The sequence below is a fragment of the Microcebus murinus genome, chromosome 1 (genome assembly GCF_040939455.1).
Source record: "Microcebus murinus isolate Inina chromosome 1, M.murinus_Inina_mat1.0, whole genome shotgun sequence".
Taxonomy (NCBI): Eukaryota; Metazoa; Chordata; class Mammalia; order Primates; family Cheirogaleidae; genus Microcebus; species Microcebus murinus.
The window spans coordinates 65,243,057-65,268,857 of record NC_134104.1 but is presented as its reverse complement, the minus strand read 5'-3'; the positions used below and the strand labels follow the sequence as shown (position 1 = coordinate 65,268,857).

Sequence of the window (25,801 nt, the reverse complement as noted above, 5' to 3'; positions counted from 1 at the left end):
TTAGGTTTGGGTTCTGGGATTAAGCAGTCCTACATGTTACCCCAGCTCTACTGTTCCTAGCTGTGTGACCAAGACAAGTTACAGGCATTGAGCCACTCTGAACCTCAGTTTCCTCTTCTACATAATATAGGAAGAGTACCTACCTAAGAGAGAGTAAATGGGATAATGCACAGAATCTGGGCACATAACAAGTGTTCAGTAATTGTGAGCTGCTATTATTGTTGTTACTGTTATTTTATGATTATTATCACACTTATATCAACAAAGAAAGGCCTGGGGATTTTCTAGTTGGAGAATGGAAGGGTGGTGAGTCACATTCATCAATTCTGTGCAGACTTATAATATTTAGAGAGGGTGATGACATGCTGTTCTCTAGCCCCACCAAGAGCAAGGCCACAAGAAAAATAAATCAACTCCACAGTGTGACAGTTGGGCCTGGATCTAAGGACGGGGAAGAGACTGAAGGGGGGTCAAAGAGAAGAGTTTGACCTGGGCGGGGAGGGGTGACACACAGGGCCACCACTCTCTGTGGCCTCATTCTTCCCTGGCCCTGAGGAAGAATATTTGTGCAGCATGCAGTTCCTGGGGAGCCAGCGAGGACCTGCAGGGTGCGTTGGTGTTGAGCCACCACCAGCCACGGGTAGAGGCAGGCCAAAGGCCAGGGGACCCTTCGAGCCCTCCAGAGACACCCAGATGCCTCTCCCATCTGATGTGTGATGACAGATGGAAGCGTTTCAGCCCCTCTGGGCAGGTCAGCTGGAGCTTGTCAGGCTATGGCTTGCAAGCTCTCATGCCCATCTCCCCGCCTCAGATCCCTGCCCCCCTGCAGCCAGCAGCACCAGGTTGGGGCCTGTGCCGTCCCCACTCCTGGGCAGGATGAGGCCCTCCAGGACATGCCAGCACAGGCTGCTCAGGGGGAGAGAGGGCTCCTGGAGTGCTCCCTGGGGAGGAGAGAGATCAGTCAGCCTCAGAAGGGTTGGAGGAAGAGGCCAGCCAAAGAAGGCACCATGCCATGTGGGTCACAGTAACGGTGGACGCAGACAGACCCTGGCACCTCCAGGTCAGTCTTGCCAAGTGGTCAGCCACTGTGCAATGAAGTGAGATGAAGGTCCGTGTTGAGCAGTCTGGTCCACACCCAGCTCTGTCACTTAGTGGCTGTGGGAACTTGGGCAAGGCACCTAACTGAGCCTCAGTTTTCCTCATCTGCAACATGGGATAGTCATGTCCATTCATGCATGTGTTCAACTAATGTTTTATGTCTGCCTTAATTGGTGGGGATCACCTACCATGCCCCTGGACACTCAGCTAGAGGCAGAAGTATGACATGGATTAAGGTACACACCATCTCTGCCATCATGAAGCTCACCTTCTGTTGGAGAAGACACACATGAAACAATGCACAATTTGTAACTTTCGAATTTATCCCATGCTTGCCTTTTGCTAGGCTCTCTGCGAGGGGTGGGAGGAGTGACAGGGAGACGTGGACTTTGCAGGGTATAAAAGTTAGACAATGCACCACTCCGTTATTCTGTTACAATTGTGATAAAAGGCACAAAGGTGCAGTCTCTAAGAGGGGCCAGCCTGGCCAGGGCTCCTTGCAGGGCTGCAGGGAGGGGCGGGGAGGTGGTGTGTGGAGAGCCCCCAGCCAGCGCCGGCCCAGGAGGCTGCAGGCGTATTGCCCTTGAGGCGGTTGGGTAACTCAAAACCTCAACCGTTTAGGGGGCAGAGAACACCCCACCCGCCCTGAGAGGACACTGAAGGACTCTCCACTTCCACAAGGCCCCTTCTGAGTGAGGATGGCCCTGCACCTGCCTGTCCTGTCCCCAAGCTGGGGCCCTTAGGATTTAAAGGTTGTAGGTGGTGGGGTCAGCAAGAGATCGTTCCAGAGACTGTTCTTTGTGTGGAGGGAGGGAAGGCCCCCACCTCTAGGGAGCTGGTCCTCTGCCTAGAAAACATCCCTTCCAGGGCTCCATCTGTTGGGACCCTCTGGCATTCAGGATGGAGTGACAGGGGTCTCAGTTCACCTGCCTGAATCAGAGCCTAATTCTCAGGCACCTAGGAGCCCTGTGGGCCGCAGCCGGTCCCGGCAGAGGGGCTGCTGAGCTTGGAGTGGTAACGAGGTCACCTGCCCCCTCCCCCACAGCAGGCGTGGCAGGGCCTGGGGGAGGGACACACTGCCCGGTTCCTTCCTCATTAGAACCCTTCTCTGCCCAGTGCCTCCGCTTTGAAGGTTATTATCTCCTCGCCTGTCTCCTTCAAGGACTTGGCTGCATTCCCCAGGTTGCTCCGGCGTCTGGCGCAGCCACCGCATGGCTCTGAATTACAATGACCGCGCCACAATGTCCGAGATGCCGAGGTCCCCGTGGGCGACTGTGCACCCTGCAGGCGGAGGGTGGAAAATGTTTTCCTCCCATCACGTTCCCAGCCCCCGCCCCAGCCCCCATGGGGAGTGGGCGTGGGCGCCCTGAGTTCCTGTCTCAGCCTGTCAGTAAGATAGGTGCTCTGAACTCTACCCCCGTGCCAGTTATGGATACAGGTGTCTTTATACTGTTTATTATTCCACAAACATTTACTGAGCTGCTACTGCGCGCCAGGCTGCCACTCTGAAAAGACACTGTCCTTGCTCCATGGGGAATGTCTAGCCCTCACGGTGACATAGGGCTGTGTGGGATGCTTTGGGAACACCCCGCTGGCCCTGTCGGAGAGCCACTGGGATTGGGTCTTTCTTAAAAAAGTGATTGTGTTAATTGTGATAAAAAAGACATAGTGTAGAACTCACCATCTTAACCATTTTTAAGTGTACAGTTCGATGGCATTAAGTACATTCACACTATGTGCTACTGTCACCACCAGCCATCTCCAGAACTTGTTCATCTTCCCAAACTAAAACTCCCTGCCCATTAAACACTAACTCCCCGTTCCCTCTCCCCCCAGCCCCTGGAAACCACCATTCTACTCTCTGTGTCTGTGGATTGACCACTCTCGGCATCTCATATGTGAAACATTCGGTATTCGTGCTTTTTGGTTTTTTTTTTTTATCTCTTAGAACTTAGAAGTTATCGTGCTTTTTGTTGACTGGCTGATTTCCCTTAGCGTCCTGTCCCAAAGGTGCATCCATGTTATGGCATGCGTCAGGTTTGTCTTCCTTTTTTAAGGCTGAATTCCATCCCATTGTATGTCTGTACCACATTTCAACTATCTGTGCATCTGCCAGTGGGCACAGGTTGCTTCTACCTTTTGGCTATTCTGAATAATGCTGCTATGAATATGGGTGTAGGAATATCTGTTCATATCTCTGCCTTCAATCCTTTGGGTCCATCCCCAGAGTGAGATCGCTGGATCATTTGGGGGTTCTATTTTTAGCTTCCTGGGGAACTGCTGTGCTGTTTCCACAGGGGCTGCACCATTTGACCTTCCTACCAGCAGCGCACGGGGCTCCAGTTTCTCCACATCCTTGTCTGGGCAGGGTCTCAACGAAAGGCCTGAGTGTCCTGGGGCACGGAATGGGGGTCAGTGAGGAACGGAGCCCACAGCCAACAAGGACTGAGCATTTTGGCTCTGTGGACCCAAACGGGGGTCCCTGGGGAGATAGGGAGGGAGGGGACACAGAGCAAAAAGGCACTGACCAGTTTAACGTGTCCAGCTATGTCTTTGAGACGACTGGCATCAGTTGTGATTTGTGATCCTGATTCTAATAAGAAAAATTCAGACACAAGAAGGATTATTCTGAGCTGGGGTGAGTCAAGGAAGACACTATGAAGACAGAAGAGTTAAAATCAGGTCCTAAAAGAAGAATGTGATTTGGTTTTGACCTTTTAAAAACAAACATTTTTATTATACGAAGGATATATGTTCTTTGTAGAAAAATTAGAAAATAAGAGCAGTATAGAAAATAAAATAAAAGCACTCACAGTCTAGCCACCCAGAGGTTACTAACTCTTGCTAGATCTTGGTGCAATTCCTTCCTCCTTTTGTGTGCTTCTCCTTTAGGAAGCATTTCCCCAGATCTTTCCAGACTCCAAACAGAATGTCTGCAGGTGCTGGTTCTGTAGTGTGGACGGAGGGGTCGGGAGCGGGTGGCAGGAGCGAGAGGCAGGAGCGAGAGAGGACATCGGGTGGGTGGGAGCCCCCTGCAGCTGGCCCTGAGGCTAGCAGGGTGGATTTCAAGACATGCCTTGACCCCAGGCCCTCTGGACCCCGTCCTGACAGTCTGGCTGGTCCCTGGGCCCCTCCTCTTGGACTCCACTTGCTGAAGGAGAGTGGAGATGGCGCAGCTGTCCCAGGGCGGGTTCTCCTGTGGGTGGGCCGCGTGCAGACACCGTGAGCTCAGCATGCTCGCCGGGGCCTTTCCCACTTTTCCTTTCCCAGCCCGTGGCCTCGCATGGCCGCGGGGCTGCTGCCAGTTCCCATACCCCTCTGATCTCCTTTCTGCCACCCCTCGGAAAACAGCCCTCTGGTGTCTGCCGTCAGCCAGTGTTAATAAGACCACACCTGGGGGTGTGAACTCACCTGACAGACGTGAATGACTCCTCACTCCACGTGAATGACTGCTCATTAGGGGCAGGAACCCACGTGACTCTCCAGGTGGATGATTTGGAGCAGATGGAGGGGGCACACTGCCAGGGACTGTCCTTTGGTCAAAAAGAAACCGTAGGCTGATTCAGAGGCCCAGCCACGGCCGCCTCCCCAGCCCACACTGGGGCCTCCTGGGCACTTCCTGCCCTGCCAGGCCCTGCTCCCCCGGGACCGCCACCTCCTGACATCCTGGGAGTTGGGCAGAGACCTTGCCATCCTCTCTTCCTGCCACACCCCGTGGGCCCTGCACGGTTCTGGACGTGGCCACAGGAGACCAGAGGAGCCGGTCACGAGCACCGGGGACACGCCCAGACCACTAGCAGAACTCAGCTCCTGGGCGTCCTGAGATGCCGCAGGTCGTGGCTCTCTGCACAGGAGCAGGGCCAGACGCTGACACCTTCATGAAGTCACGGGCCTGCTGGCAGCAAGAGGGAGCACCCGTGAGGAGACGCGCTTCAGCAGAAGCCCTGTGGGTGCAGCGGGGCCTCAGCTGCTCCAGGGCTGAGGGGCCGATCGTGGCCACTGGGACGCGGGGCCTTCCACTCCGGCCCCCAGAATGGGTGCAGGCGACCGTGAGTGACAGATGGCAGGCAGCTAGGGAGGTGCTCACAGCCAGGGTGGCCCTCCCCCAGCTTCTGAGCTCCCACCACGCAGCCCGATGCGCTCGCCAAGGGGATCTCTCCAGCCGGAGCTCAGCGGTGGGTGAGCCCCTTCCTGCACGCCTGGCCGGCGCTGCCCCAGGAATGGTCCTGAGCATTGCCGAGGAGCAGATCAGAAAATCTTGGCCAGCAGAACAGACAGTCTGCTGTTGGGTAAACCTTGTAAAACAGAGGAGCCTCCAGGAGTGACAGTCACTAAGCCGAGTCCTCCCCCAAAGCAGCAGAGAAATGTGCCTTTGCCTGTGACGGGAGGTGGAGCATGTGGAGGTGGCAGAGTTTCCATGAACGTGTGGGGGAGGCTGCGGGGCTGCAGAGTCGGGACCTCGGGAGAGCTCGGAGGCCTTGCTTTTTGTGACTTCCTCCCGGCTGGCTGGTGACCTGCCCTTGCTTCCCCCCCTGGCTGGGGGGATGAGGGCCCACTAAGGTCCAGAGAGGTCATCTGTGGAGAAGGACGATGACCACAGGCCTGGCCTGCCTGAGTGGCTGGATGAGCTCAGGCAGATGCAGGGGGTCAGAGCTCTGCGAGGTCCCGGGTCCACACGCCGTGTGTGCCGGCGGTGGCCCACCCTCTTCCCCACCCCCCACCAGGTACGACAGGTTACCTGGCCCAGTGGCAGTCCCGCCTCTACTGGGTCAGGAGACTTTTTCCTCTCAACCCTGGGGTCTCGGCAGTCCTCAAAGCTAGGTTTTTGCTGCGTAGCCTCAGACTAGGGGTAGACCATGTCATGCTGCCTGCCCGTCTCACACGTGAAAAACTGAAGTTAGCCAAGGGGACGCTTGCTGAACATGTTCCTTAACTCATGTGCAGCTGATCTTAACCCCAACTCCCTTTGGTTTTGATTTCCTGAGAGATAAAGAAGGATTTCCAGAGAACTATGTAAAGGCATCTGCGTTTACAGACTCCTTCGCCCTGGGTGGAGTGGGGCGGTCACCTGAGAGACAGGGAGGCGGGAGGGGGGCCGGGATGGTGTCTGCAGGCTCTGTCCCCGCAGCAGACGCCTCATACCTTCTCTGGTGGTGGGGAGGTCCCGTCGGCCGGACCCCAGGCATCAAAGCTTCTGGAGCCCACACTCCTTTTCATCTTCTGACCCCCACCCAATAGTTGCTGCACTGGAGCAGGTTTCTGACGTCCTGAGTCCTGTGTCTGAACAGAACAGGGTCTCTCCTCTCTGCTCCTCTTCCTCCTTGCCTCTTCTTCTCTTCCTCTCATTTATTTTGTCTTTCCTCCCTGCGTCCCCATTTCTCTCACTCTATGACCTTCCTCCTGCAGTTGGCTTCAGTAATCCCGGCTGGGATCCGAGTGGCTGGAGGAGCCAGAATTTGGGAACATCCCAGGGCCCCGGGGCTGCCTTCCTGGGTGTTTCCTGGGAGGCAGTGCAGCCTGGCCAAAGCCTGGTGGCCTGGCCTGTTTCCATGTTACCTCGTGTGAGTGAGTGAGCAGCTGCTGAGAGTCCCCTCTCGGTGGAGTCTAGGACCCGCCCAGGGGCTGCAGCAGCCCAGCACCAGCCCTCCCGCCTCCCTCTGCTCCATCTACCAGGCCAGAGCCTTGAATTATGTCTTTAATTTGTCTGTGGGGCCATCAGACAGCAACACTTACTGGTTTAGCTCCTGGAGCGTGGAGCCAGGTTGCCTGCGTGGCCTGGGCAGGTGACTCAACTTTTCTGTGCCTCAGTTTTCTCACCCCTAAAAGGAGGAGTCTGACCTCACGGAGTGACTGTGAGGTGTGAATGAGTTCATCCACCTATGAGCTTAAAACAGTGTCTGTTTTAAAATATAGATTTTATTATGATGCAGGTGTGGTAAGGCCAAGAGATCAGGAGACAGGTGCCACTGAGAAGACTGTTACAGTTCTGAAGAGGAGGGGACACGGGGAGGCAGCAGGGTCGGTCAGGGGGCAGTGGGGTGAGGGGGAGACACATGGGCAAGAGCCTTTGCCGTGGTTTCTGCGGGAAGAAACAGGAGGCTGGGTAAGGAGGTTGGTGATTGGCTGGTTGGAAGAATTTCCTTGCACTCCGGGGTGCAGGAGTTGTCCCAGTTGCCTGGTACATGTCCCTGGGGTGACGGGGGGTTTACTGGCCAGCAGTGTGTGGAGTGGGCAGTTTGCACATGTGAGGCGCACTCTAAGGGAACTGGCTGGCCTGGGAGGCACAGTGTCTCCACGTCAGGCCTCGGATGTCAAAGCAGTAGAGCAAAAGGACGTGCTTAGTCAAAGGGGACGGGGTGTCAGTTAGCCAGGAGGAATAAGCAGCAAGTATTTGAGGTGACGGATGTTAATTAGCTTGATTCAGACACACCGTATCGTAGCATGACTTTGTACCCTGTAAAGATATACCATTGTCATTTGTCAGTATTCAATTTAAAAAGACATGCTTAATACATCAACACCCATTTGGGGAGTAAAATGACAAAATATGTTTAGTTCTACATGCTTCATTTTAAAAACGAAACCGTCAGTTCTGGAACCTCAGGAGTCCCAGCGGGGTGGAAAGAGCACAGACCTTGGGGCGAGAGTGGCACCCTGCTGCTGCTCTGGCTTCTGGGCCCCATGTCTGTGGAATGGGGGTGAGGACTCCAGGCCTCCCCTGCGAGGCTGTCTGGAGGACTCAGCGAGATGGCGTGTGGGAAGCCCCCGGCTCAGTGCCTGGCTACCGGCAGCGTTTCAGTACCTGAGAGTTACGATGTTTTGTGCCCTTTTTAATAAAAACCTTATTAGGGGCCTATATGCATTCTGGCCCTGGGGACTTGCCCCTGGTCGTCTGTTTGCAAGGAAAAGGAAAACATTTCCAAGCGCAAGCCGCAGAAAGGGATGAAAGATCTGTCACCAGCTGTGCACGGAGGACCCGGCAGGATTGAGCTGGGGCTTCCAGAGACAGGTGTGCCTGCCTCTTTCTCCGCCCTGGGCCTCTCTTAGTCTGTCCCTTCTAGGGGACTCCCTCAGGATGGATGGCTGGGCTGGGACCTGCTTGCGGTTGGATTGCCTTCTGTGTGGCTTTGTGGGGCCACCACTGTGGCCTGAAGAGTGTTCCAGAGCAGAGGTGCAAAGGGCCCCTCGTGCCTAGGACTGGCCCAACTACCCTGAGAGGCCGCTCAGAGGTCAGGGCAGGCCTGAGAGGTGACAGAGGTGGGGCCTGGTCCCCGTCTCACGCCCTCATGCAGCACACTCCCCAGGCCTCATGCCCCTTCCCCTGCTTTCCTCCAGGGCAGGAGTGGGGGGGCGGGGGCACCGAGACAGGACAGCAGCAGGGAGCCAGCATCCTTGGCTGCAGTGCCAGGGCCTCTTTGTCCCTTGGCCAGCGGTGTTTGGAGCCCCAGACTCCTGCAGGCCTGAGGAGCCCCAGGCGGGCGCTGGCTGCAGAGTCTGCCTGGCCTGCCTCACGGGGCCTGCCCTGCTCCCTCGGGCTGCTGAGCCAGAATATCGCAGGGGGGGCTGACACACAGCAGAAATGCGTTCCTCCCGGAGAGTTCTGGAGAGCGGCAGTCGCTCAGGGTGCCAGCACGGGTGGGCTCGTGGGGGCTCTCTTCCAGACTACAAACTGTCAACTTCTCCTTGTGTCCTCATGTGACAGAGAGGACTAGAGCGCGCTCTTGGGTCCCGTTTGTAAGGGCACTAATGCCTTTCAGGAGGACTCCATCCTCATGACCTGCTCGCTCCTCGAAGGCCCCGCCTCCTCATACCATGGCACTGGGCATTAAGATTTAACACACGAATTTGGGGGACACGAACACGCAGTCTATAGCAGGGTCCCCCCTCTGCCTGTCTCCCCAGCATCCTGTTCGCTGACATCGAGGGCTTCACCAGCCTGGCGTCCCAGTGCACCGCCCAGGAGCTGGTCATGACCCTCAACGAGCTCTTCGCACGCTTCGACAAGCTGGCCGCGGTGAGTCGCCCTGCGCCTGGGCCGGGGTGGCCTGGCCTGGGCTGCTGAGGGAGGGTGCCGTGGTCGAGGACCCCCTGAACCCCAGGGCTGGCATGTGCCAGGGTGTGCCCCGCTGGGCAGAGCCCACTGTTGGGAGCTGGTGACAGAGGGGTCACTCAGGCCGTGACTTTGTGTCCTCACACCCCATGTTGGCCCTGGTGACACACTCAGTGGGAGATGCTTTCGGCAGCGTCACTGGCCACGAAAGAGAGTGTGGGGGAGCCCTCCGTGCCCCCATCGTGGAACGGGGGTGGCAGGGCCTTAGGTCATCCTGCCCAAGCCCCTAGCAGAATTCCTGTGTGGGGCAAATGAGGTGCCATAGAGCCACTTTCCAGAGTGGTAAGAGGATGAGTCTGAATTTCCCTGGCCTGTAGGCAGCTACGTGCCACTCCCCAGAGGCTTCCAGAAAGGAGACTCTGTGTTTGTACAAATTGGAATTAACACTCCACGGCAGGGAGTGGTGAACGGCAGGTTCATTCACTGGGCCCTGTTTACACTGCTGTTGTCCTTTTCCGCTCTGGGCCCTCACAGTCGTGACGTGTTAGTGGCCACTTGATGTAGTTTCCACTGACGGCTGGACACACTCCCCTTTGCACGCACAGGATGCCAGGCCTTAGTTGATGAGAGGCTGATGCTGTCGGGCCGGTGCCAGGGCCTCGGAGGGCCTAGGTGGTGGGCTCACACTGGCTGCCGGCTTCTGTCACTCGAGTGAGGGGAATGGGCGCGTGCTTGGCACTTGGGCACTGAAGGGCCTCAGATGAGCCCAGACCACACTCTTACATGAGTCCCAGCGTCCCAACTGCTTTGGGGAGCCAGACTTGGACAGCTCATAATGGAAGCTTAATCAGTTAGGACTGACATTGCATCTTAGTCCCAGCTGTACATTGACAGTGGCCTTTGGGGTGGCCCTATAGCACCATCTCTCAGCAGCAGTGGTGGACAGGAGCTCAGCTCCGTCAGTCTCTTGGCACTCATGTGCTTGCCTGTTTAGCAAAACTTTTTTATGAAAATTTCGATAGGCTGAGAGTCAGATGAGCTTTTGCTTAAAGCTTTTTTCTGCCTGCTTCAGCCTTTTTGAAAAAGAAGAAGAATCAAAACCATTGATAGGCTCGTAGGCCACAAGTCGGCTGCACTCCTGGGGCGTGGTGCACATGCGCAGACCCTCCCGCGTGGGCGCGGGGCCTGCCTAAGCTGGCAAGGCTGCCCTGCTTGCGGAGCTCCAGTGGACTGGCCAGATGCTTCTCGGGCCTCAGCAGAGGCTCGTTAAAAATGAGCTCCAGAGCCTGGGGAAGCTGGGTTGCCTCTGCTGTCCCTCCGTCCCCACCATCCCTCCCGCCCCCATGTCTCCTGATAAGCTGGTCTGGGGACCATGCGGAGTCCTGGCACTGGGTCTGTGCTCACTGCCCTAAAAGGCAAGTTATTCCAGGCATGGGGTGAATCTGTTTGCTTCCCATTTCTTTCCCTCCCACTTCTCTTTCCTACTATTTTTAATTTTTAAAATTAATTTGCTTTCCAGGAGAATCACTGTTTACGTATTAAGATCCTGGGGGATTGCTATTACTGCGTCTCGGGGCTGCCTGAAGCGAGGGCTGACCATGCCCACTGCTGCGTGGAGATGGGCATGGACATGATCGAGGCCATCTCGTAAGTGCCTGGCCCTGGGACTGTCCACCCCACCGCCCAAGTGGCTGACTGAGCCCCTGGCTGCCACATGCGCCCATGGAGGGTGGGGTGAGGCTTCTCCCAAGGACCACCTGCCCAAGCTTGACTTGCACCTCCAGACTCTGCCTTCTCCAGGGCTTCTTTCTCCACGGCAGCCTGGGAGCTCTGCCCAGAGGAAGCGTGTAGGAAGGGAGGCTTGCAGGCTCCAGGAGAAGATGGGCTGGCAGCCGTGCTAGGCCCCGTGCCATGTGAGGGCCTGTCCCTTCCAGTGCTGGTGTCGTCTACAAACACCCAGCCAGGTGTAGGCCCCGCTGGCTCCACTTCCCCAGATGGGAAAAGCTGGGCTTACGGGGGGGGGGGGGTAGAAAGGAGGGGGGTGTTAAATGAGTCCCCAGAGATTACTACTGGGCAGGTGGATTCAAATGCAGGTGTTCCCATTTTGAGAGAATCCATCATTCCTTTGAGCAATAGCAAAAAGGCTCTTTGGTCAATTCTTGGTCATCACTGGCATGGAAGGAGCCTTGGTCATTGCAAAATGTGGACAATCCAAGCTTACATGTCAGCCAGAGAGCAAGTCAGACTTTGCGTCCAGGTCCGGTAACTTTGGACTTTAGAGATAAGCCTGGACAGGGCAGAGGAAATGACATAGATGACAAGGTTAGAGGTGAGAGTGGTGGCCAGGAAGGTGGCCGATCCTACTGGTTTGGCTCAGTTCCACCGGGCAGTGAGCGAGGAGCGCCCCTGCCTGGCTGGGCTGGACGGCCCCTCCCAGACGCAGTCTCAAGGGGGAGAGGCCGGGGCTCCTGGTGCTCTGATGGAGCTGTGTCCTGTGGATGCTGCCAGGTAAGGGAGGCAGACGACTGGGGGAGGGCCTAGAAGGCGGGATTCGAGCCCACTGAGGCGATCGAGAGAGTTTTCACAAAGGAGGTGGCTCTGGAGCTAAGCTACAAAGACAGAGTGAGACATCATCAACCTAAGCAAGTGTCCAAGTGTGGATGGAAGGAACAGCTCCAGTGAAGGTATTTACCAGGTTGGCTCAGCACAGCAGACAGGCTGGCTGGATGGCATAAATCTCCCCGGGCGGTGTCACCCTCTCGCTGACACCAGCCTCGGGGGCAGGGAGCCTGCGTGGGGGTCTCGAGCCCGACTGCAGGAGACTGCTGGTCCCACAGCTGCCTGTGTGAGCCTGCGCCCAGGGAGTCGGAGAGCGTTCAGGCCCCTAAAAAGTGCAAGCTGTGTACGGCCCCTCCCCACCGCAGCTCCTGTGCCTTCTCCCTGAGAACCCGGGCAGCTTCCTGTGAGCCCCAGACACACACCGGAGATGTGGTTTCCCTCCCACTCCACCTGCCGCTGCCCACCCCGCCTGAGGGGTTACGGGTACGCAGGGAAGGCCCACCTCATCTACTGGGGACCCCCAGATGTGGCTGTGTGGTGCACGTGGCAGGGACTGAGGTGTCCTCTGGGGCGTGGAGCACCCCCAGACCCCTGCACCTGCCCAGGCTCCCCTTCTCTAAGCAGGACGTGTGCCCTCCCTCGAAACCAGTTAACCGCCTTTCCCCATCACCCTGACGTCCAGGAAGCAGCAATGTGGATAAATCCAACAGACAGATCATTCAAAAGCCGTTTCTGTCCTACCCACAAGAGCAGTGTGTGACTAGGGCTTGCAATGGCTGTAACTTCCCTGTGTGCTTCAAGTCCCCACGCAAGTGCATTTACACTTTTCTGATCACAGTTTAGCTGAGGGAGGGAAGCTATGGCCGGAGGGGAGGCAGCCGGGCCCTGCGTGTTAGTGTGAGGCACCACGCCACCTTGTGGCCACGCTGGGAAACAGCCCCGCCCGCAGCTCCCGCAACTGACAGCCTGGACCTGGCACCTGCAGCCCCGCCCCCAGAGCGCTCCTTGGGTGGGACATTCTGACTCTGTGTGGGCTGGACAGAGAGAGATGCCTCTTCCATCCCTGCACCTTGGCCTTCCCTGCACCTGCAGCCTCACCCCCACTCTGCGTGCCTGGCCCTGACCCTCTCCCAGCCTCACCCCTGCTCCATCCCCAGGTTGGTCCGGGAGGTGACAGGGGTGAACGTGAACATGCGCGTGGGAATTCACAGCGGGCGAGTACACTGCGGTGTCCTTGGTCTCAGGAAGTGGCAGTTCGACGTCTGGTCTAACGACGTCACGCTGGCCAACCACATGGAGGCCGGCGGCAAGGCAGGGTGAGTGAGGGCCGAGGGTGGCGCAGGGCCCAGGCTTGGCTTCCCGCTCAAGCCCACGCAGGTGCCCATCCTGAGGAGGCGGGCGTGGTGGGCAGCACAGGGCAGAAGGCCCCTTGCAGGCTGGGGTGGGCAGAGCTGACGTAGAGACTCGTCTACGTGCACGCCAGTCATACACACCACAGGGGAGTTGTAGGGAGCGTCATCTCGGCCTTCCCCGAGGCCTGGCCCAGAAGGTCCTTACTCAGAGCACGTGGCTCATGAGCTGTGCCAGGCAGAGTAGCGTTCCAGAGGGAGGAGCAGCCACGGGTGGTTTGGGGCAGCCAGGACAGGAAGGAGACAGGACTGGGGTGGGTAGGCAGGTGGGGGGGTGCTGCTAGGCTGGGGGACTGGTGAGGAAAGGCACAGGTGTGGGCAAACAGCATTTCCAAGGAGTGGAGGAAGAGCAGATGGCCTTTTAGGGACGACCAGGAGAAACAGCGCCTGAGTTAAGAAGGCTCGAGTGCCAGGCGGGGGGATTTGGACTCTGTCCTGTAGTCAGCAGGCCATCACTGACTTCTGAGCAGGAGCGAGGGAGGGGCTGGCAGAGTCATAGGCCAGGGGCCATGTTCTCCTGGGCAGGCCATCGGGAACGTCCTGCCGGGGTGTCAGGTGTCAGGTGGGGTGGCTGTGGTGGGCCTGCACTGCATACGGGAGGGACACAGTGCCCGGCCCGGTGAGCACTGGAGACAGAGCTTGGGGCCCTGGGTTTGGGTTGTGAATCCAGAGCTGTGGTTGGGTGTCACGTGGGAGCCCAGCTCTGACTTCGAATTTCTGCTTCCCCCACCTGCCACCTGTAGACGCATCCACATCACCAAGGCCACACTCAACTACCTGAACGGCGACTACGAGGTAGAGCCGGGCTGCGGGGGTGAGCGCAACGCCTACCTCAAGGAGCACAGCATCGAGACCTTCCTCATCCTGCGCTGCACCCAGAAGCGGGTCCGTGCCTGGGGGGCTGGGGCGGGGGCTGGGGCGGGGGCTGGGGCTGGGGGCTCCATTGTCTCAGGGAGGGACATCTTGGCTGGCCGCTTCCTTCTTTTTTCCTCTTTCCTTGGTAAAGCCATGGATTCCTCATATAGTTGTGGTTCCTGCCTCTTGGAAAGGACACGAGAGTTTCAGAGGTGGCGGCAGAGAGGGCATGTTCGCCTTGTGCTTCTGTTGCAGAAGCGCCCGGGCCTGGGGCAGTTAGTGGCAGCACACCCAAGGCCACGGACAGAAGTGAAGCAGCAGGGAATCTGTGCATACTGTGTATTCACCTCCATCTCTCTCCTTTTCCTTTCCCTAGGTGGATGTTTCTCGTTATTTCTCTCTCTGATACGTATCTATATATCAGTGTCTGTCTCTGCACGCACCTGTGTGCCTTTGTTTCTCGAACCCCTCTCTTTCCCCGCTTTCCCTTTCTAGCCTCTTTCTTCCCCTTTGTCTCAGCCCACACTTGCTGAAACATAAAACTGAATTATTAGCAGACTTCAGTGTTCTATTTTTAATAGTGTCATGTTCCATGTTCTAAATTTTTAAAGTGAATGATGAGAACATTTTATATTTCTCCCTAAATTAAAATGCCTTTTGCCCCTGAGTCTTTCCGTGGAATGTATGTGTTGGTCGGTGCCCTTTGATGGACAGGAGCTTCCCCATTTCTCTTCCTAAGAAATAAGACTAGAGACAAAATTAAGCTGTGAGAAGAGTTCAGAGAACATCTTGGAGGACAGCACGAGTGGATTGCTAAAGGGAGGCAGTGCTGTTTAGGGCAGGTGCCCACGCCGAGAGGGACAGGAGAGGGACACCTTGTCCCGCACACCCAGGAGACGGATCCTGGCTGCAGGGCCCTTTCGCGAGCTGTATCAGACCCCCACAGACCCCGGGAAGAGGGATGGGAAGATTCTTCAGGGCACTTTGGGGAGAGCCCTTCATGGCCTAACTGATACATTTGTAGACAACGTTTGCTCGTTATTTGGCTCGAAAATCCTCACAAGGCCTCCAGCCCACCTTCCTGCCTTTCACCCTGGGCCCCCTTGCTCTTGGCTCCTCCAGCCTGACAAGTGGCCCACAGAGGGTGAAATGGAGGCAGAGAGAGTGACAGCTCCCAGCAATGTCAGCTGAAGCAGGCTGAGTGCCCCCATCACCTTATCTGATGAGGAAGGAGTTGGGGGGCGGCCACCTCAGGCCTTCCAGTGCCTCTCCAACCCCCCACCTCTTGCGCCCATTTGTATGGATGGACAGACGGACAGACAGACAGAGGTGCTGGGGAATGTGTTGGCCCACAGGCAGCTGACTGAGTCTCTGTGCATTCGTACATCGTATGTACAGTGTGTGTCAGCCCTTGAATCTGTAACTTCACTCACCCCCTGGGAAGCTGCCTTCTGGGCTGCAGGGGCCTGCCCTGCTGCCCTCTCTGCTGGAACGTGCCTGTTTTGGAGAAGTTGAGCAGAGGCTGGAATCCCAGGTCTCCTCTTCCTCTATCACCCCCTGGGCACCTTCAGACTCAGGCTCTGCCCACCCCTGAGGATGCAGGGAGAGCAGAGCCTGATGTGGCACCGCAGGTTGACAGTGACCAAATCGGGAGGCTCTGGCAGGAGCTGGCCTGGCTGCCTGGGAGAGCAGAGATGAGGCTCAGCCCCTCTGAGCCTTCCCGCCCCCAGGGTCAGGGGAGCAGAGGAAGCACAGGCCTAGGGAACTGAGCCATCCGTGAGAGGGAAGGATGTGAGCGCTGGTTTCGAGAGGCACCAGCAGTAGCATCTTGTGGTCAGGCTTGTAGGAAGAACTGGTACAGCAGCAGTGTTCCCTTTGCTTTCTCACAAGACCGATTCTCGTATTTTGCTGCTCCCCCGGCCAGCAAGGGCTGGCCTTAGGCACCTTGGAGGGATCTAGAATGCTTGCCTGAGAGAGCTCTAGCATCTCGCAGACATCTGGGCTCCAGGGCTGTGCAGAGGGAAGGAGGCAGCTGCCTTAGCCCCTTACCTGGCCAGGTACCGAGTCCCTGGGAGAAAGGAGGCGCTCCCTGTGTGGGCTCCTCCCATGGCCCTACCCGCAGGCTGACCTGTCTGTGTTGATCTCCCAGAAAGAAGAGAAGGCCATGATCGCCAAGATGAACCGCCAGAGGACCAACTCCATCGGGCACAACCCGCCGCACTGGGGGGCCGAGCGCCCCTTCTACAACCACCTGGGCGGCAACCAGGTGTCCAAGGAGATGAAGCGGATGGTGAGTGGCTGGCAGGGCAGAGCACAGGCAACACTGTCAGGACCAGGGCCTCCGTGGTGTGAGGCCTGGGTCCGGCCCCTCGTGTTGCCCACCGGAATTTGGGGAGCCATGGAAGGAAGTGGAGTGCGGTTCACCTCAGCTTTCGACTAGGAGTCGGAGCACCTGACTTCAGTCCCCAGGCTCTCCCCACGTGCCTCGTTTGGCTTTGGAACAGAGTGGCGATGCCCCTTCCTCCTTCTATCCCTCTCGGCAGAGCTTGCTGGTGCAGTCTGAAAGCAGGCCCAGCTGGTGACACTCAGGGTCCAGCCAGAGCCCCCAGCTGTGTCCTGGCACTCACCGTCTGGTGGGGCCCTGGGGAGTCGGGTGGACACCAGCTTCCAGCACCGGTATTTCCCAGGCCATTGAAACCACACCTTTGGCTCCATTGCTCAGAAACCATCCTAGTGCTTTCGGGCAAGCGCCAGGTGGCGGTGCCCTCGCCCTGCGTGCTGAGAAGCACCCCGGCGAACTCCAGGGGCCCTGCCTGCCTTGGGGAACAGACACCTAGCCACTGCCGCACACAGCAGGGGTGGGCTAGTTCAGGGGGCCCCAGAGCCCTGCCTGGGCTCTGGCAGCAACGATGGAAAGATGGGAAGAAGAGGAGGAGAGACAACAAGAAGCCAGGTTACCAGTGTTTTCTTTCCTTGTGTCTGGGAGTGTGGCGTCTGCCTCTTGGGCACACTGCTCAGCTCAAGGGCACCTGGTTCCCAGGTGGGAGTCGCCCACTGAGGGTGCAGAGGAGGGACAGTGTGCGGGGAATGGGGCGTGTGGCCACTCGGTGGAGAAGGTGGGGCCCCAGGCGTGGGGTCCGTGGAACAGACCGGGTTGACATTGCAGCAGACGGGATCAGGGACAGACTGCACAGGAGTCTAGCCCAGTCCGCAGACAAGAGCCAGGGCCCTAAAGGAGGACACAGGCTGGGGACCCGGCCACTCTGCTCCTTGCTAGCCAACAAGTAGCAGATGACACGGGTTTAAGGAAAATATATACAAGGAAAATTAATCTCATCAAGACCTCCATTTAGGGCGCAGTGAAGCAGCAGCTGCAGACACCGCGTGGCGAGGGAGCAGAGTGGTTGAGGCCCGCCTCCCCCAGGGCTCCGGACCGCCACGTCCCCAGACCTGGTCAGTGCGGCCAAGGGCTCCAGCCCCCATTCTCCTGCCCCGAGGGCCCTCCTCTAAGCAAAGAGCAATTGGCCGACCCTCCCTGCAGTGGTCGTCCCTGCAGACTCTGCTCCCTTGGCCTGCCCCCATGGTCAAGCAAGTAATGAGCAGGGGGAAGTACTGCCAGCGGACAGCGCAGGGAGTGGGGAGGGAGGCAGAGAGGTGAGAACCATCAGCAAGCGGGAAAGGGCTGGGCGGTTTCCATTTCAAATCCTTGGAAAGGCATTTCTTAGTGATATTTGGTGTAGGTTGCATCTTTAGTTATTTCAGAGTCTTAGAGAGGCAGTTTGGACTGTAAGTGCAGTTTGGCGGGCATATTAATCATCGTTGGGAAAAGGAAGCTTGGGAGAATTAGCAGTCAGGGCTGTAACGGGGAAGGGCGGTCTCAGGGAGAAGGAGGCTGTCGGGAAGGCTCCTCTGGTGGTAATTGCTACACCCAGCAGGGAAGGCTACAGCCTGTGGGAGCAGGGGCTCCCCGTCCTGGTGTCCCCTGAGGGGCTGGCACCAAAGGACCACCTCCTGGCCCCACCCCAGCCTGGCTAGTCGCAGTCTCTAGGTTGGGGTGGAGACAGGTTCCAGCAGCTGCCACATAGGCCTTTGGCTTTTGGTATTAAACTTGCCTGAAATCTTTAAGAAAGATGCACAGGAGGAGAGCTTGTACCCTGACTTGCCAACACGGGGTAAGTTTTATGAAAAACGTCCACCAAAGATGGGGTGAGTGAGGGGGAATTCGACAGAGTGGTAACCAAGAGCAGTTGGAAAGGAATGAACCTGTAGGTCAGTGGTTTATTTACATCTTTTTCCAGCTTTCACTCAGCTTTCACAATGCAGTGATGAGTTGTGCTGGCTTACGTTTAGGCGCAAGTGTTGTAAGGTCTATAAGGTTATTTATTAGTGAAAAGGTTGCCAGTGGAAAGACACGTGTGTGCACTTGAGCTCGTGTAACCAAGCCCAGGAACGGCCTGCAGGACGGGGCCCCAGTGCTGGGGTGGGGGGACACGGCAGGCTTGGAGAGGTCAGTAGCAGTTGTCCTAGAACCAGGACGTAGTTGGCAGGACTTGAGCCAGTCTGCTGGACTGTGCCCTCAACACTCCACTGCTGTGGTTTGTGGACCGAAGTGTTTTCTGACCTGTTATCAACTCACCAGCCCACCCTGTTGCTGAGCTGCCCACACCAGCACGGCAAGCGGTGTGGTTAGAACGGACACGGCTCCCTGCTCAGTGCAAAAGTAAAAAATGGGTCCCCAACACCAGCCTCAGCAGATGACCAAAGGAGCACTGGAAAAAGTAAAAAACAGGCTTATTAAAAACAGTTCAGGTTCCTTTTTGAGCTGTAGGGACTAGCATATGTGTAGTATAGCACAGTTGTTCTCGGTCCCAGAGCAAACTTGCTGGCTCATGGGGTGGAATTCAATGGGCGATTAATCTGCAGAGAGCCCGCCGTCCAGCCCGTGCTGCCCGGCTGTGCCGTGCTCCGAGGGACCCTGGGAGAGTCGGGCATGGGCCTGCCCTCCAGAGGGAGCACTCAGGGGAGCGACACCCCCTCCTCCAGCCAGGGCTGGGGTGGGGAAGTGGGGCTGGTTTGCAGCCTGCAGGGAGGGCCTGGCGACCCTTAGAGGATGAGGAGAAGCATCCAGCTTGCCCGGGCAGATGGCTGCCGGCCCATCCAGACCTAGCCGCCGAGGCTCTAGGAGAGAGAGAGACTCGATGCCACTCGGGCCCCGTGTCTGTTTCAGCTCCTGGTGGCTCTGGCTTGTGGAGAAGAACACAAATCCCTTTGTTTGTATTTTCAAACCGTGTCCTCATTGGGAATGTGTGTTCATTTGGATTTTCAGTTCACCCAGCATTTGCCAGACTCCATTTGCTCCTTGCTGGGCCTCAGAGATGGGCGTCATCCGGTCCTTGTCCCAGCAACCTGAGCCTCTTCTGAACCTTGTGTCCTGGGACTGCTTGTCACCTGCACTGACTCCTGGTTCCACCACCTCTGCTCAGACCCCCACATGTGTCTGTCCTTCCATGGAGTTCGTAGATTAAATAGAGCTTCGAGTGTACGTCCATAAGGGCCTTTCCCACACTCACCTCTGCCCCGTGGACATGAGCGACAGGACAGTAGTCAAACCCGTGGCAGGCGGTTCCTCATCTCCTGAGTCCCCAACCAGCTCTCACCCTCACAAGAACACATTGGTTTTCAGATACCAAAAGGCTATTGCAAGTAACTGGAGTTTAATTTTTTCTAGTGCTGAACTTGCGAACTGTAGATTTTATGTGTGCTCGGTGTGTGGGGGGGGTGGCAGGTGAGTGTGCCCATGTGTCGGGGATTTCTTATTTCCGTCTGTGTAAGAGGCAGAATCAGGAGGGGAGCCTCCCAGCCCAGGGCCTTGAGGGAAGGAGAGGTCTGGGGGAAGCGGGAAGGAGCAGAGCACAGGGACGGCCGCAGCGGAGACACAGAGACTGTGCCTGTGGAGGAATGAAACCACAGTGCACCCCGGCAGCCAGCACAGAGCTCTCTCGGGGAGAGCCCAGCGGCACTCCCCAGGTGAAGGGAGGGCAGTCCTGTGGGCTTAGAGAGATGGGCCGCAGCCCCAGCTCTCCGAAGCCCACGTGTCTTTAGTCCTGTCTGTTCTCACAGTCCTCTCTTTCTCTCTACCCTTCTCTTGTAGGGCTTCGAAGACCCCAAGGACAAGTGAGTCATATGCCTTTTTATTCCTGCTCCCCAGTCTGGGGGATGTCTCCGGGGAGTCTGCTTGGTCCCTCAGTTTCCCCACGCCCCATGGAAAATGACTTACATGCAGTCTCAGCAGAGAGGGGATGGAGCCGCCCCAACCGGCCAGCGTGGGAGGGCGGGGCCTCCGCAGAGCTCCACCGCACACGCACCCGCACGTGCACACGCGTGTGGCTCCCTCAGGAACACGCAGACCTTGCACGGTGGTCAGCAGTGCCTGGCCCGTCCAGTGCCCTGAGGGAATGCCCTCCTCTTCCTTCTTCACCCCCCGGTTCTCAGGACGGTCAGAAATTCCTCTCAGGGGCTGGGCTCACCCTGAGCAGTAGAGTTTTAAGGTCAGCACCAAAGCCCATGAACCTGCTTCCCAGGCGTGCCCAGAGCTGGGTTGGAGAAGCCGGGAGACAGGCCCTGTGGCGAAGTCGCGCCCTCCCATCCGGCTGAGAGGACGACGGCGCAGCTGGAGAGTAGAGAGCAGAGGCTGCCAGCTGCAGGGGAAAAGCAGTTAAACCTTCGCTGATAATTCACGTTGTTATTCTAACTCAATAATATAATATATTAATAGAGACAGGGCAGTCAGAGAGGCTTTCCGGCCAGCGGGTCCATGCAGCTGTTCAGAGCTCAGGCCTAGGCTTCCGGCTGACCCGGTCTCGGCCCGGCTCCCTGCCCTGATTCGGGCAGGTCGTGGGCGGCTGCCAGGCCTCTCCGGTCCCTCGGGTGGATGGGCAGAGCCAGCCCTCTGACGGCGCCCTGGTGGTCAGCCTGTGTCTGCGCCTCCTGCTCCCCAGGAATGCCCAGGAAAGCGCCAACCCTGAGGATGAAGTGGACGAGTTTTTGGGCCGTGCCATCGACGCCCGGAGCATTGACAGGCTGCGATCTGAGCATGTCCGCAAGTTCCTCCTGACCTTCAGGGAGCCGGACTTAGAGAAGAAGGTACAGCACCCCGGGTGGGAAGGAGGCCAGGCAGACACTGGGCCAGGCGGAGGGGGCCAAGGAAAGAGGACACTCCCTCCTCTTGCCATCTCAGTTTCCCCAGCTCTGGTGCCACACTACCCAGGGGTTCTAAGGAGACTTTCTTGGTTGGAAGGGACAAATCTTAACCTTGCTATGCCTCAGTTTCCTTATCTGGAAGATGGGGATATTTAATATACTTTCCTCATGGGATCATAGCGAGGATTAAATGAGTACATATGTATAAAACACATAAAACAGTGTCGCCCACAGTAGATGTCCAATACATGTTAGTTGCTGTTGGTGTTATTATTGTTATTATCGTTCTCTTATCAGTGGGCCACCCAGCTGCTGTGGGCACCCTGGAACCAAGGTATTAAAGTTGGAAGGGGCAATCAAGATCACCCTGTGCCATTTCCTTAGATTGTGAATGAGAGCGCTAAAGCCCAGAGGGGTTGGGTGACTTTCTTGGCTGCCCAGTAAGGTAGAGACAGAGCCCGAGCCAGACCCTGGTCTGACAGTTCTCTTTGCACCATGTGGCAAAGTATCCTCAGTGTTCAGTTAAAATGGGCTCATGTCAGCTTTAAAAGAGGCAAACCTGAGTAGCTGGGCACAGCCATGGAAAGGAGAGTATTACATCCACCTGCAGTAAACGGACCTGCCCTAGGTGTTACTCTCTGGGTGACTGTGCCAGCCCCACCTCCATTATTGCAGCTGGTTGGTGTCATGGGAGGAGCTGGGGCTGGAGTCGGGCCTTGGAGGTGACTTTGGACGCCAGGACTCTGAGCCCAGCTTGCTCATCTCTGAAGGAGAGACAATAGCAATCCTGTCCCCTTCCCAGGCTGTCGTGAGGGTGCCGATGATGCCTTCGGCACGCAGGATGTTGCCCAGCCTGTGGGTGGCGCCCAGCGATGTGTAGCCATGGCATTGTGAATTACGGCCTGCAGAAAGTTTCTGACTTAACACAACCTGAGTCTCTCTCAACTGCCCTCCCTTCAGCCACCACCTTCTGGCGATCTGGGCTGGTTTCTTGTGATCGGAGTCTGGCCCTGGTGCTCAGGCCTTCCCGGTACTGGGAGTGGGCTGTGCAGACCCCAGGCGGCTGCCCACGTGTGTTGGGATTGCCTGGCTGGAACCAGTCCGGGTGCCTCTGCCCCCCCTCACCCTGCCATCTTCTCTCAGTACTCCAAGCAGGTGGATGACCGATTCGGTGCCTACGTGGCCTGTGCCTCGCTCGTCTTCCTCTTCATCTGCTTTGTCCAGATCACCATCGTGCCCCAGTGAGTGTCCCCGTCTGTCCTGGGCTCCCAGGGGCAGGAGGGGGTGGTCGCTGGGGAGAGCGGAGAAGGGGTCTGGGTTGTGCTTGCTCAGGCAGGGAGACAGGTTTGTGAACGTGTCCTCATGGGCCCAGGAAGCCAGCGGCCTGACCTCTCCGGGCCGGGGGGTCACGGGCTCGCTCGGGTGGGAGACATCCCACGGGCCATGCTCAACTGCACAAGAGACTCCTATCACTCCAGCATCTCGTCCTATATGAGCCACACACCACTGCACAATCGAGCCGCCTGAAGTGTTCACCAGCCTGGTTTCTGTGTGACCTTTGGTTCTTGCGGGCAGAAAAAAAAATCAATACATCTTCAGAAGATAAAGACTTTCCACTACTCTGGATATTTCAAAGAACAGATTTCAGGTTCTGAAGGCGTTTGAATAAAGAGGTGCTTCAGAACTCTTCTGAGGACTGGCTGTGCCGCCAGGAGAGCCTGTGGCTTCTGTGAGACGATTTTGAAGTAGGCAGTGGGGCTTTTGGAAATGAAGTGTTTGTTAAATAGTCATTCCCATTAGAGTCATGCCTGGAAGAGAAGCATAGTTGCCGTGTGTGTGTGTGTGTGTGTGTGTGTGTGTGTGTGTGTGTATGTATATAGGTGTATGTGGAAATACACATTTTTACTTTTTATTATGTAATTAATCCAACACATAGAAAAGCAAATCTATTAATATAACACTCATACTCTAGATATAACAATTGTTAATGTTTTGCAATGTTTGTTTCATCTATTTTTACTCTGATTTTTAAACATAAATTTAGACACCAGGACATTTTGCCCCCCAAAACCTCATTATATACCCATTTTAAGGACATTTTCCTCCTTAACTACAATACCTTATACACTAAACAAAATTAACATCAATTCCCTACTATCATCTAACATCCAGTCCATATTTAAATTTAAATTTCCCAAATTGTCCCCAAAAATGTCCTTTACTCTTAGTTTAGTCATAGCCAGGATCAACTCAAGGCCCCCGGTTGCATTTGATTCTGTCATGGACTCTTGCTTAATCTAAAGAGTCCCCACACCCACCACCCTATAGCTTTCATTTTGAGATAACTGTAGAATTACCGAGATGTTACAGAAGCAGTAGAGAGAGTTTCTGTACATCCTCCATCCAGTTTCCCCTAATGTTGACAACTTACATAACCGCAATGCAATGCTCAAAACCAGGAGGCTGACACTGGAGTAGTGCTATTAACGAATATGCAGACCTCACTCTGAGTGCCAGTTTGCCCCTAGTGTCCTTTCTTCTGTTCCAGGAGCCACTCCAGGATCCCATGTTGCACCTAGTTGGTGTTTCTCCACCTCGAATCTGTGGTGGTTCCCCAGCCTTTGTTTTTCATGGTCTTGACACTTGTGATGAGCACTGGCCGATGGATTTGTAGAGTGTATCAGTTTGGGTGTGTGTGATGTTTTCCCAGGAGTAGGCTGAGGTTATGCGTTTTGACAAGGTTCCCACAGAAGTGATGATGTGTCCTTCTTAGTGTGCCGTACCAGGAGATACATGATGTCGACATGTCTTACTACTTAATGCCTTTTATTTGTAATGATGCCTATTAAAAAGATGAAAAGATGCCCCTGACATTTGTATCTGCTGTGACTATCGGGATGCTTGGTTGAAACCAGACAGTGACAGCCGGCTGTGCCCTGGTTGTGCAGCTCAGCTCATTGCCCCTGCACTGAGGCTGTGGGATTAGGGGTCCTTATTGGCATCAAACCCCATCTTTCTGTACTGACATGGAGCCACGGGTATCAATAAGCCACCTGGCTATTTTGTCCCATTGCATTGGCAGTCCCCAAAGCTTGAGTGCACAGTCCTGCCTCTTCCTCTGCAGCATGGCTTGGGGATGGGGTCATCCCAGTTACCTGCTCTGTCTGCAACAGCTTCAGCCCTCTGCTGGCCACAGCTCCAAGTGGCTTAGACGTTGACAGGCCATTCACTAGTCATCCCCTCTCTAGGGAAGCCTTAAAAGCCACATTAAAGGTCCGCCTCTCCCTCTGAGAGAATCCTTTCCCTTTGTTCCATCCATTGGCGGTAGCTAAGTGCTGGCTTCCACGGAAGCCCAGAACAAAGATGGCGCCGTTGGATCCTTCCTGGAGGTGCTCACCTGCCTTCCGAAGTCCTCAGCTGGCTTTTAACCTACTAACAACACCTGGCATCTCCAGGTCACTCTTGCTCCCTTGAAGGGCTACGTTGTGGCTGGTGGTGTGTGCTATACCTCTGCCAGCCCTGCCCTAGGAGGGCCTATGGGAAGTTCTGGATGGAAGGGCATGTGCAGCTCTTTCGTCCCAGGGTTCCCACTCATGGTGGCTGTTAAGATAGATCGCTTGTGCCCTGCATCCTAATGGAGGGGCAGAGGGAGATCCTCACGTGTTTCTTGTGGAACTGGCTGAGAACAGGGGAGCAAAGACTGAGCAGGCCTTGTGTGGTCTGGTAGTGGGAGGGGACAGGATTTGGGGACTTCTGAAGAGACATATCACCCCTGCTTCTCAAAGAGTGGCTGGCTGGGCTGCTGACATGGTATTTTTATACATGAAGGCCATTTATCAAATCTGCGTCAGCTTTCGCAGTTACTTATGAAATCATGAGTGACGACTTGGAGGGAATAACCAGGTGGTTTTCAAAATGCTTCTTCCAAGCTAAATGAAGCATGTCTGTGAATAGCTAAGAATTACGCAAAATATCGACCAGGTGTCACCTGGTTCTCCATTTAGCTCCTCGTGGGCTGCTGTCCCCTCTGGAAGATGACAGGAAGGTGGGAAGGGTGGGAGCCGGACAGCTATCGAGAGGATTCCCGAATCCATCTGCAAGGCTGTGTGAGCCCTTCTCAGGGAGTCAGTGAAGAGATGGGGCAGCGGGCTCAGGGGAAAGGGAGCAGCTTCAGGTTCCTGCTCAGGGCCTTGCAGAGCCCAGCCCTCTGGAGCAGCGAGGTCAGACACGGGGAACCTGCGGCCTGCTTGCAGGAAAGGCCCGGGGCAGCTGCAGCCCTGCCACCCGGAACTGACTTCTTCCTCGCCTCCTCTCTTCCCCCAGCTCCGTGTTCATGCTGAGCTTCTACCTGACCTGTTTCCTGCTGCTGACCTTGGTGGTGTTTGTGTCTGTGATCTACTCCTGCGTGAAGGTGAGTCCAGCTGACACCTGTGCAGCCCTGGTAGGGGCCCCTGCCCAGGGCCCCGAGATACCCAGGAGCCCAAGTATCGTGCTTGGCATGGGGGGAGGGGGTGTGATGCTGGTCACACCTCTGGATCGGCACTGGCACAAGCTAGCCTGGAGGTTGGTAGTTTGCCAGTGGGATCCTTGTTCTTACTGGCTGATTTAATTCACCCTTGCAAATCTCTGC

At 56.3% G+C, this 25,801-nt stretch overlaps 1 protein-coding gene across 1 annotated transcript in view; it reads left to right on the top strand.

Moving 5' to 3' along the window:
• Window positions 1-25,801, top strand: part of ADCY5 (adenylate cyclase 5) — a 148,477-nt gene that overhangs the window by 94,624 nt on the left and 28,052 nt on the right. Inside the window, exons 4-12 of the mRNA XM_012780468.3 lie at window positions 9,001-9,112; window positions 10,668-10,795; window positions 12,865-13,023; window positions 13,860-14,001; window positions 16,121-16,261; window positions 20,123-20,145; window positions 20,970-21,114; window positions 22,315-22,412; window positions 25,495-25,582. Of these exons, the coding sequence (XP_012635922.3) occupies window positions 9,001-9,112; window positions 10,668-10,795; window positions 12,865-13,023; window positions 13,860-14,001; window positions 16,121-16,261; window positions 20,123-20,145; window positions 20,970-21,114; window positions 22,315-22,412; window positions 25,495-25,582 (1,036 nt within the window). The remainder of the gene's footprint in view (window positions 1-9,000; window positions 9,113-10,667; window positions 10,796-12,864; window positions 13,024-13,859; window positions 14,002-16,120; window positions 16,262-20,122; window positions 20,146-20,969; window positions 21,115-22,314; window positions 22,413-25,494; window positions 25,583-25,801) is intronic.